The 11,597-nt window shown below is 36.7% G+C and overlaps 1 protein-coding gene across 1 annotated transcript in view; it reads right to left on the bottom strand.

The window, feature by feature from the left end:
* The window catches only part of ADAM28 (ADAM metallopeptidase domain 28), a 47,398-nt gene that overhangs the window by 4,585 nt on the left and 31,216 nt on the right, over window positions 1-11,597 (bottom strand). The window contains exons 13-19 of the mRNA XM_012662919.1: window positions 9,651-9,753; window positions 7,425-7,584; window positions 4,399-4,479; window positions 3,990-4,068; window positions 1,876-1,984; window positions 800-876; window positions 81-142 (exon numbers count right to left, since the gene is read on the bottom strand). Of these exons, the coding sequence (XP_012518373.1) occupies window positions 81-142; window positions 800-876; window positions 1,876-1,984; window positions 3,990-4,068; window positions 4,399-4,479; window positions 7,425-7,584; window positions 9,651-9,753 (671 nt within the window). The remainder of the gene's footprint in view (window positions 1-80; window positions 143-799; window positions 877-1,875; window positions 1,985-3,989; window positions 4,069-4,398; window positions 4,480-7,424; window positions 7,585-9,650; window positions 9,754-11,597) is intronic.

The following is an 11,597-nucleotide window of genomic DNA, read 5'->3' as shown; positions in this document are numbered from 1 at the left end:
ACTGTGGGTTAGTTATGTCTTTCACCGGAATTTTCTTAAGGTTGAATTAGGGTGATATTTAAGAGAATTTGCTAACTCACAAAAGAAGCTGGAGGTTCACTGTCTTCTACTGGCAGATCAGACACATGGAGCTTCACCTGACGCATCAAAAAAAAAAAGGAATATTTCAAAATAAAATCATCAGTTTCCTAAATACAGCTTTTAAGGAAACTGTCCTTTTAAGGCATGAGAGCTTGGAATTAAACTGACACTGAGAAATCAGATAGGAAGTTACAGTGTCCTCTATTCTATAGAGTATTTCCCAGAGCTGTAAGAAAAAGTTTTCATCAAAAACATTGTTACCAATGTTATTATCATTAATCAACTTCAGCTAAAATCTCTAAACTTATAGGGCATGACAAGGAGTTGTACATATTACATACATTATCATACAAATGTACATATTATTATATCCTTTGGGAAATTTGCCAAAGAAATAAGGAATCAACCTGTAGTCAGAAAGAGAGAGAGAAAGAGAGAAAGAGACATTTGGTGTCTGCCCTCTTTGTTCTCTTCATTCTCTTTGTATTTCTTGAATCCCAGCAAAGTAGCCTCTGCATTTTAGGGATTCTCTTTTGCATTTAACAAAAGGCAAAGGAGAATTTTCTGAATGTAGTTGCAGAGCCCACGATCCTTGCTATCCACTAACCAGTGGAGTGGATTTATAAAACACTGCTGGGTAAAATGACAGAGAGATGGTTAGGATGTGAGAGTGAGAAATCACACAGCAAGGCCATGGTAAACACAGCCCAAATTATCGTCACCTCTTGGGGTTGAACAGCCTTCACCGCCTGAAGTCTCCTCTTCTGTTTGTGTGCCCTGTAATTGAAAATGTGTCTTATAAATTGACTTAGCAGATCCTTCAGCAAGGTGGAGAAACTAAGTAGAAGATTACAACTTCCTCTGCCCATTTTGCCATCCTTGGCAATTGACTGGGTTTTTATCTGCCCCATTAGACGTTCTTCAGCTTTCAGTTTCCTGTTAGCCACCTTCATTGTCCCGTAACTCAAAATCGCCACCAGGAATTTTCTTTTTCTGATTCTCTGCAGAAATTCTCCTAATAATTTATTATTAGGAGAATAATAGAGTAATAGGAGAATACTAAGAATTATTATTATTCTCCTAATAATGGTGGTGTTGAATACAATCTTTATCTAAATTATGTCATTTCACTAATGGTTTCCACTATTCATTCAATATTTATTAAAAACTCATTATGGGTGAATAAGTTGGTCTTTAAAAATGCTAAACTGATACTGTGGGGTCAAGATCATGTTTGTAGGACAAACAGATGAAGGTGAAAATCAAGGCTCCATCATTTACTTTGCAAGACTGAAAAAAATGTTTGTTAACCTCTGAGCTAATTTCCACATCGTCAAAATGTGAAGTCCCTAACCTTGCAGGACTGTGTAAGGATTACTCTAAAACCTTCATATCTATAAAATGGAAATAACGGTAACCACCTCAAAGTTCTTGTGAAGAGGCAAAGAGTTGACAGATCTGAAAGGGCTTAGCATAGTGTTTGTCACATAGTTATTGATCCATAAATGCTGTTGCATTCTTATAATACATGTAGAAATCTTTCATAATGAGAGTTAATATCACTCTTACTCTTGATTATAAATACAGTGACTAATAGTAGAAAAAGATACATTTCTTGCTGTGAAAGATTTTGCAGTAAAAGGGATATCCAACCTTTGGTCTAAGAAGGCTAGATCTGTATGTATTTCTGAATATTTGAAGTCAACAAAAATTAAATGTGAAAGGTTAGGTCAAACCCTTAAATTTAAAGTAAAACAGGGGTCAAACAGTCCCCAAAGGAAGATCAAGGCTTACTTCTGAACTTTCTTCTGCTTTCCTCCGGAGCTCTGGTGCCTGATTACTATGGCAACCACCACAAAGATGACCGCCACTGGGAACAGCACCCCAACCACAATGGAGAAGTCTGCAACAAAGAGAACAGGGGCCTACAGAGGATGTGTGAATTTCACATTGACCCATTAGTCCTTATTTCTTTATCTAGAGCAAATTCCATTAACCCTTTCCTTAATGAACATGCATTCCCTGGAAAATCTCTCATAGCTGGTAAAATGAAAGTGTATTTTGATATTATATTAATATTTAGTTAGAGAAAATAAAGGGGAAATCTATAGGAAGTATTTGATGAGATAAATAAATAATGATACTACTGAGAATTCTTAGAAGGGATGATATTTGTAATAATTGAAAAACGAAAGACCAGGAGATTAGAAGAGAATAAATAGTAAGGAGGAGGGCAGAGAGAAGAAGTAAAACATGTTTGAAAAGCAGTACATTAGTAAAGGAATTGAGAGAGACATAACTGAGTTTTCCACTGATATTTGTTCTATGTTGGAATTTTTTTTCTTTTCTTTTCTAATTCAGGATATTATGGGGGTACAAACATTTTGGTTACATGAAATGCATTTGCCTTGCTCAAGCCAGGGCCACAAGCATTTCCTTCCCCCCATACAATGTGCCCCGTCTCCATTAGCTGTGGGTTTACCCACCCCACCGCTCTACCCCCACTACCTGACCAGCACCCAGTGAGTATTAGTACCTTGTGAGCACCTTAGTGTTGATCAATTAGTACCAGTTTGATGTCAAATACATGTGGTGCATGTTTTTACATCGTTGTGATACCTCGCGTCGAAGGATGGGCTAATCTCTATCCAGGATAATATGAGGTGCTAGATCACCGTTGTTTTTTGTAGTTGAGTAGTATTCCATGGTATACATATACCACATTTTATTAATCCACTCATGTACTGATGGGAATTTGGGTTGTTTCCACATCTTTGCAATTGTAAGTTGTGCTGCTATAAATATTAGAGTGCAAATGTCTTTATTATAGAATGTCTTTTTTTCCTTTGGATAGATGACTAGTAGTGGGATTGCTGGATCAAATGGTATTTCTATTTTTACCTCTTTGAGGTATCTCCAAATTACTTGGCACAAGGGTTGTACTAATTTGCAGTCACACCAGCAGTGCAAGAGTGTTCCAATCTTCCCACATCTATGCCAGCATTTGTTGTTTTGGGACTTTTTGAAATGAAATGGAGACAGAACCAAATCCTCAATTTGAAAGGCCTCAGAAGTTAACAATGTAATAGAAAGATAATGGCACTCAGGAATAGACTATATGATTAGTTTTCATTAAGTAGTAATTCTAAAAGCATCTAAGCAAAAACAAACATAATGATTTTTAAAGGGTTTTATTTAACATCAACAGCTGGCCTTGGTTTTTTTAACATTAAATATCCAGCATCCCCTTCAATAGAATTATGAAAGCAAAATTGTGATTTAAAAAAATCCAATCCAATCCAACCTGCTATATATTCTATGATATATAATATTAATAGAAATATTCAGCAGCAGAAATAAATTCTCATAAATGCAAAGAAAGTTTAATGTATACACATCCTTCCAATAAAGAAGAAATTACTCATGGAAGTGATTTAGCAAATCAATGGGTAAACCAAAATAAAGAGTTCAAGAAGAAAGATGTCATAGTTTAAAAGGATTTTTAGTGAGCACTGAAACCATTAAAAACTTTTCTAATTAAAGTAGTTGATTATGTTCATGTACCTATCCCCGTACTCTACCCAAATACATGACAAATATGCACGTGTGTATATAATAAAATTGTAGAGCACTAGGAAAATTAATAATTTTTTAAAACTCCACATAGATAGGAAGTTAAGGGATATATAGAGATAGAAACAGAGTAAATTATAGCCTAAACGTCAGAAGTAAATGCTATTCTTTTTTTGGAAAGCCAAAGAATTGGAATTGGGGGCATATAGTTCATTCGGGTCCATCTCATCCCCTGTGTATACAGAATAAGATTGATTCATGACCCTAGGACGTATCTCCAAGAATCTCTCTTAGAAGCAATGGAGGGATGGAGAAGTTTGTAAAACATGACCTACGGAAGGCCACTGAGGAGTCACCGCAGTCGGGAGGGGCCCATCCTTCTTTGCACTGACACTGGAGCTCGTGGTCACACACCTGCAGGAGCAATGATCCTGTTAGTTTTCTCACTAGTCTGACCACAAACTCCAAGGCCCTGTTCTTCCATAATAAAATCCACTGGGAAACATAAATAACTCCTGATCTCCAGGCTGTCATCTATCTACATGAGGTATGAATGAATCACAGCAATTTCATCAACAGGATCTCAGAAGAAATTTCGCATCGAACCATGCTACTGGAGGGACGTTGGACAAATTTAATAATCCTAATTATTGAATGCTGAAAACATTACTTTAGCTTCTTCATGACTTATCTAAAATTACATAAGATTTAGCAAGTGTAGGGAAACATATCTTCAAAACTCACAGCATGTCCTTTGCACTTAGATGAGCAATTGGTTGATTTGTAGGCTGTCTCGACATCCACGCATTCTGCATTGATGCAAACCTGAAAGTGGTTGGAAAAACATGTAGTCGACATTAATGTCCAATGGCTTCAGCTCTGCAAATGGTTGACTCTTTGGAATTTAATCTCATACTATTAGTCACTGTGATTTTTATCAAACTCACCTTTTTATTAGGGAAATCACAGCATTTTTTTTGCAAACAGAAGATAGAACCCGATAAATTTTATACTAAAATATTTAGAAAGCCCTCTTTAAAGCTTTCTTTCCTTTAGTTCATTTCTCACGGATCATGTGCTGAATCCACGGCTTCGGTCTAACACTTTAGACTAATATTTAGCACTGAATTAAGCATTGCACATAATATGAGATGGCCATACCAAATAAAAATATTATGGAAAATATATGCCATCACATCATGTGCAATATTAAAATGATTATAATTTACGTAAAAAGAAATAGCGTTGCTATTTTTCTCTTCATTAACATCAGATTGTCTATCAGACATTGAGCACCTACCGATTCTGGCACATTAAAATTGGCAAAGTTTAACAACCTAGTGCTAAGCACATCATAGGCATGTATTAAAATATTATTGAAGGAATGATTTCAGGCATGCCTAAATAAATGTCAAAAGAATTATTTTGAAAACTGTCCTCCGTGGAACACAAGGAGGCATCCACAGGTTTGGAATTTGGTGCCCTTCCCACACCCCACTTTTCCTAGAGCAACTCTACTTTTATTTATTTTGTGCATTTGGGCTTCCTCATAGGATTTCATTTAAATGAAAGGTTCTACTGCTAAAAGTAAGTGTGAAAATTTCAACATTCAACATCCAAATTTATTGAAGCTTCTGTTCCTCATTCAAATTGTTTAACACGCATGGCAGATAGTATTGTTTGCCAAAAGATGTCTGACCTTGTCAATAAATTGGACATTCATGTGCTTCATGGGTTAAGTGGGGCCTTCTTTAGTTCCGAGGGTGAATTTTAATGAACATAGGCCAACTGTGGTAATGCCTTTTCCCTTGTCACGTATTGGTTTGAGGATGGGTGGATGATAAAATTCTGGGGAATAAAAAGTGGTATCAAATCTGGTGGAAAGTGTTTCCAAGAAAAATTTCTTCCCTGGTAAGAAAAGATGCACTTTCTTTTACTTTCAGCCTCTGACATTACTACCTGGAAAGTGGGCAGCAATCTGGGCCCATGAGTGTGGCAACCTGAGTGGGCATGCGCTGGAGATGGCAGGAGGCTAAGACAGAAGGAACTTGGGTAATCGATGATGACGTTGTACCACTGAATTAACCACGTGGTCTTCCTCTATCTCTGCATTTGTGGTTATGTCAATTAATGAAGGTCCTAAGTGTGTAAGTCCATTTTAGTTGGTTTTCTGTTCTTCTGCAGCCTAAAGCATCCTAACTGATAACAACATATGAAGTGGTATTAGAGTGTGGCAGGATTTGTAAGAAAAGAAATATTATAAAATCAGAAACAAATTATGTATCTGATTAAAGGGGGGAAGAGAGCTTGTAATTAAGAAGAAAAAAAAGTGAAATGGAGCGACTAGCAGAAGTCATGTTATGCAAACAAGCGTTGAATAAAGAAATACAGGCCTTGAAATTGCATCTCTCTGGATGTAGATGGGAAAGGTGAGATATATGTCAAGAGGCTAAAAGATACTGTTTAAAGCGGCTCCGGCATGTAACTGTTCTGGGAGGAGGCAAAGAGGTGTAAACCTCATCGTTGTGTCAGTGTGGGAGGGGATCAGGTGCAGGGGAAGAGTGAGGGAGAGGGACTCTGTTGCTCATGGTATTCCCTTTGTTAAATCAACCCAGAAAGGTTGATAAAGTCTATTTAAGCATTTATGTATAAAAAAAATCCAGACCACTCTGTATCTCAGAAGGAATGTCTATACAAGAAGTTAAGAGATGAGTAACGATAATAAGATGATCTTAATGCCAGGGGACCCGGGAACACCCAAATTCTGCCTTAGTCCAAGTATCCCTACTCCCTTAAGGCCCAAGCACTGCAACACTCAAGCCAGGTCATGTGAGGATGTCTCAATGTCCTTAAAACCTTCACCACTAGACAACATAAAGGAATTAGTATTCGAAACCTGGCACCTCCAATTAAGGAATTCTACTGTATGGGAAATTTCTTGCCCTTGATGCTGACATATATTTCAGGAAACACTGGGGGAAAAGGAGGTTAAATCCTGTGAGTACCTCTTGGAGGCAAGAACTAACATTCCAATTTCATATGAGCAGCATAAATGTTATAAACATTTCTACATTTACATTTTCAGCTTCATGGGCTGAGAGGTCATGTCAATCCTATTCACTTTTTAATATTTCCTTTCTAAAACTTTTTATGAGCAATATCTATACTGAACCACACATTTTAGACTCATCAGTAAATAAATTTATATTTAAATAGCCAATACAGCTTAAGTAAATAAAATTGTCAGGATTGGCTTTGCCGTAATGAAAAATTAGGAAAGCTGATCTGGGCCATGTAGATACCTTAATGCAATAGAGTAACTAATCTCCATGAGAGAGGAACCTCCTCATTATCAAAGCTCATATGTAGGCCCTGGCTAAGTAGTACTTGTGCCTGAGATTGTGAATTCATTATACTCCTAATGATTGTACAAATCTGTTAATTGAAGCCCAGTATTACATACACTGGCACTTTCAGTGGGATTCCAGACCTCATCTATGAAAGCAGTGTGCTGTTATATGTTATCACACGGCAATAACATACTCTTCTTGAAATTATGTCTATGACAGTTATTTCCAAGTTTCACGATAATGTTTGAGAATATTTATAGCAATGCTTATTCTTGCTACGTGCTAGGTTCTCCATTGCTATCATTTCTTAAGTTACTCCTTGTGTTCCAAATTCAGCTGTTGTCTTAAGGCATGGTGAACCCCAAAAGTAAGAAATAAGGAAAGTAGGGAGTAGCTTAGAAGCTAAACAACAAAACATACCTTGTCGTCGCCACACTTGGTTCCGTTGGCCACCATGCCTATCTCTGGACTTGTGTCTTCAGGATCAAATGCTTTACATGTCAGGAAAGTTATTACACGTCCTCTCCAGAGTGCATAATTTGACCCACCTTGACAGAACAACTTCCCACACATAGAATCACTGAGGAAAATCCAAAATGTATTTCAGGATTGAAACTGCACTTTTACGCAAAAGCAAATCATCTCTGTGACTATCCACGTTTAGTTAATGGTATTTCTCCCTGCAGCAGACTTCTGGTTGTACTTTATACCCATTTTTCCCTTATTCCTTAGCAATAGGATCCCTGAATGTTAGCAAATTACATTGTTGCTCACATAAACGGCATTTCCCTGATCCCTGTACAGCTCCTTTTTGCATATTTGCCTAAATTCTGACCCATGGGAAGGAAGGAGAATCTTAAGTGCAAATTTCACAGGGTGGCCTTAAATGAGAAAGTATCTTCTATTCCTCAATGTTTACTCATTTTTGCTGCTTGGAGTGTGATAGCTTGTCCTGGACAAGCCATCACAGATTAAAGAAACACTTGGACAGGTAGGTCATATGCATGATGAAGCTAGAAGACAAAAGAGGACCCATTTCTAACATCATGGAGGGCACCTGAGAAATCTGTTTCTACCTTGTTTCACATAATGCCACTTATTTATTTTTGTGACTTGCAGCAGAATGATTTTAACAGATAAAAGCCCATCTCTCAACTAGAGTTTTGTCAGTACAAAGCAGTGTGTCTCTTGATATTTCAAAGCATCAAGTGGGGTTACCAAAAGAACTGTCTACCTGTAACTACAGATTAAACTGCTCAACACTCAATAAAGCCATTCATTTACCACAAAGGGGAATAAAGTCAAAGCCAATAAAATTGGAGTCAATTGCTTCATGCAGAATTCAGAGGAGGGCTTTGAAAAAGTATTCTGAAAGTGATGGAGTCCTATTTTTCTGATGTCTCTGGCAGCTATTGAAAATATGTTTGAGGAGTGGAGAAAGGAATGCACTCTCTCCAAATGTGAGAGGATGTTTTCTTGAATCATTTAGGTAGAGCCCTATAACTACAGCTCTAGGTCACAGAGAATTTCAAGTTAACTCTCTACTGCCACCATTGACTATTAAGACTAGCAGGGCAGTCTGTGGGGCGAATGAGATGCTCAAGCCCCTAGTCATAGACATTATCCAATGCTCATGCAGAAAGCTATACAGGACAATAGTGTATGCCCAGGCTGCAGAGGTCAGATGGAATTACCCTACCATCTTTCCAATAAGCACTTACACATTGCATATCCCCTGATACCACATATTGCCTTCCACACATTTTTTCCTCTTTGAATCTACCTTGATTTCCTATATAGGATATGGTTGTCCTGTAGGTCCAGATTCCCCCAAGAGATGACACTATATCCAGAGTATAGTTTGTTTGTTAATGTCCGTCATCCAGTAAAATTATTGTCCGACAGAAAAACTTTGGGAAATGCTGATCTTATTCAGCCTCTTGTTATATATTACTTTGTATGTGTAAAATTTGCAGCAGGTACAAAGTTTAATCTATTATAATTTGAATGTTAAAAGCCATCTTAAAATTGAAACATAAAAAGGGATAGAAAAAATCTCAAGTGTATTTGGTGTGATAGTCTACAATTTTTTTTCCCAGGACATCAATACTACAAATAACAAACTCTTCAGATGAATTGTCAATCTTTTCTCTTGCTCTAGTTTTTCTTTATGTAATTCCGTGGCAAGTTTAAATAAAACTGTACAAGAATTGTATTAGTTATTTCTCTGAGTAGATAAATGTTTCTACTCTTAGACTCGTAATGAAAAACACTAGATTGAAAAATCCCCCAAAGTATATTCTGGGAAACTTCTGGACAAATTTCCAACCAGGCCCACTCCCTGTTGCACGGTTCATCTCAAACATTCATTCTTCTTAATGATCGTACATGGTGCCACTTAAGGACTGTACTTGTACATGGCCCGAAGCACCCACCATGAGGGACCTGAAGAAAGAGATAATTTCTTATTTGTCTTTTTAGACAAGCCCACCTGGCCCATAACATGGCCTATAGTAGTCACTCAATAAATGTTTGTCAAATAAATGATGTCCAAATTCACTTTCCCTTTAACTCAGGATGTGTGGCTGGAAGTGTGTACCACTGCCCTGGTCTGTGGAGCAGGAAGGTTCACACGAGTCCACTTACTTAGCTTTACAGGGGATGACTGTGTCGTCCACTTTGTGACAATATCCATACTTGGTTCCACGTTCATTCGTTCTGTAACACGACTTATCTGCAACCTCGCTTCCTGGGACCAGGCATGGTCAGTGGGGACATATTTGGAAAGAAAAGAGATAAGAAATTCAGGGCTGCAAAGGATTCATAAAATATAAAACCAGCATGAAATGTACTATTTTAGCTTGACCACTCTCAGAAATATAGGCTGCAATACCTTGACATCAAAGGAACTAGCCGGAATTAAAAATAATCTTTTAAATATTCTGTTATTGGATAATGGCTATCTACATTTTTTTGAAACATCTGCATAATTTACTGGAGGTTAAAAATTTATCTAAATAGGAAGACTTAGCCAGAAGACCTATAGTCACTATGTCAACAGCCCATAGGCAGACACTCAAAGGCTACCTTGCAGGTATGTGCTACTGTGACAACTATCAGCTCTGCTGAATCAAGCTCCTACTATGCACCAGGCACAGTGATAAGCATCACAAATTCCATGTCTCATGTCATCATCCTCAGATCTCCATCATACAGGCAACAAAACACAGTGTTTAAGAGCTCAGGCTTTAAGCAAGACTGAGCAGCCGTGTGAACCTGGTCCAGTGTCTTAACCTCTCTATATACGATAGTTCCTACCTTATAGGGTTGTTGTGAAGATTAAATCAATTAATATTTGTGAGCCACTGAGAAGAGTGTCTGGTCAGTAGCATGTGGTTGACAAATATTATTGTCATTCTCATTTTTTTAAATAAGGAAAGCGAGACTCATATTAAGTCAGAGATAGAGAGATGAAATGTCAACTTCATGCCCGGTTCTATCTGAGTTGAAGACCTATGTTCCCTCTCTGTGCTAGGCTGCCCCACTTCAAGGTCAATAAACAACTTTGTCTTAACCACTGGCAATTTTGAATTTAGTCTTTGACAAACAACAAACCAGGTTAAAGTAACCAAAAACCTGGGAGGATATTGCATTTGTTTTCAAGAAACATTTTTAAACTTATTATACTGATTTGTAAACTCCAGCTATTTCACATGATTTTGTGTTTTAATGTTCAAGATGATAAAATAAATTTTATCATACTTTTCAATTATTTGTATCCTGGTAACATTTATTAGTTTCTTATTATAATAAAATATCTACACTGAAAAAAGGAATAATTAGCCATGAATTATCAGGGAAAAGCATGACATTCCTAATCCCATCATATTCATAGTTATTGCTGCTAATATTGCAGAAAGTATCATTCATATACCTGGTACCATGCTGCTTCATAACTTGCTTTTTCGCAATTAACAACATGCTCGATATCATTTCCCCAGGTGTTAAACATTCTACAACATCATAGCTGCAATAATAGCATTGAATTAATACACTATAATTTATCTGACTAATCCTGACTCTTGGATTTTGAGATGTTTCCCAATTATCCACTATCATTTAAAAAATGATGACTGAAATATTCTTGTAAATAAATATTCCTGGGTACAACTACTAAAACAAGAAGTACAAAGCATTTTTTTAGGCTGTATTTGCATTTTTCCAAATTCTCCCTGTAAAGATTATGCTAATTCGTATTTTTACCAACAGTGAAACTAGGTGTTTTGTTACATCCTCATTGAGCATTAACAAATCTTTGCCAATTAACAAATGTAGAAGATTAACTTGTTTTCATTCATATTTCTTATATTGCTAGTGAGTTAAAATGATTTTAACTTTTATAAGGCATTTATATTTCTTCTTCATGATGAATTGCCTGCTTATACCTTGGCTATACTTCCTTGGAATTACAATTCATTTGTAGGAATGATTTGATGCTAAAAAGAATGATTTTTTTATTACTTATAAATTTACAAGATTTTTCAAACTTTTCAGATTTAAAATAAATTTATGATCTTGTATAGATTATAAAAT

Source organism: Propithecus coquereli, unplaced genomic scaffold (assembly GCF_000956105.1).
Source record: "Propithecus coquereli isolate 6110/MARCELLA unplaced genomic scaffold, Pcoq_1.0 Scaffold79, whole genome shotgun sequence".
Classification (NCBI taxonomy): Eukaryota; Metazoa; Chordata; class Mammalia; order Primates; family Indriidae; genus Propithecus; species Propithecus coquereli.
This window is presented reverse-complemented; position numbering and strand designations above follow the sequence as displayed.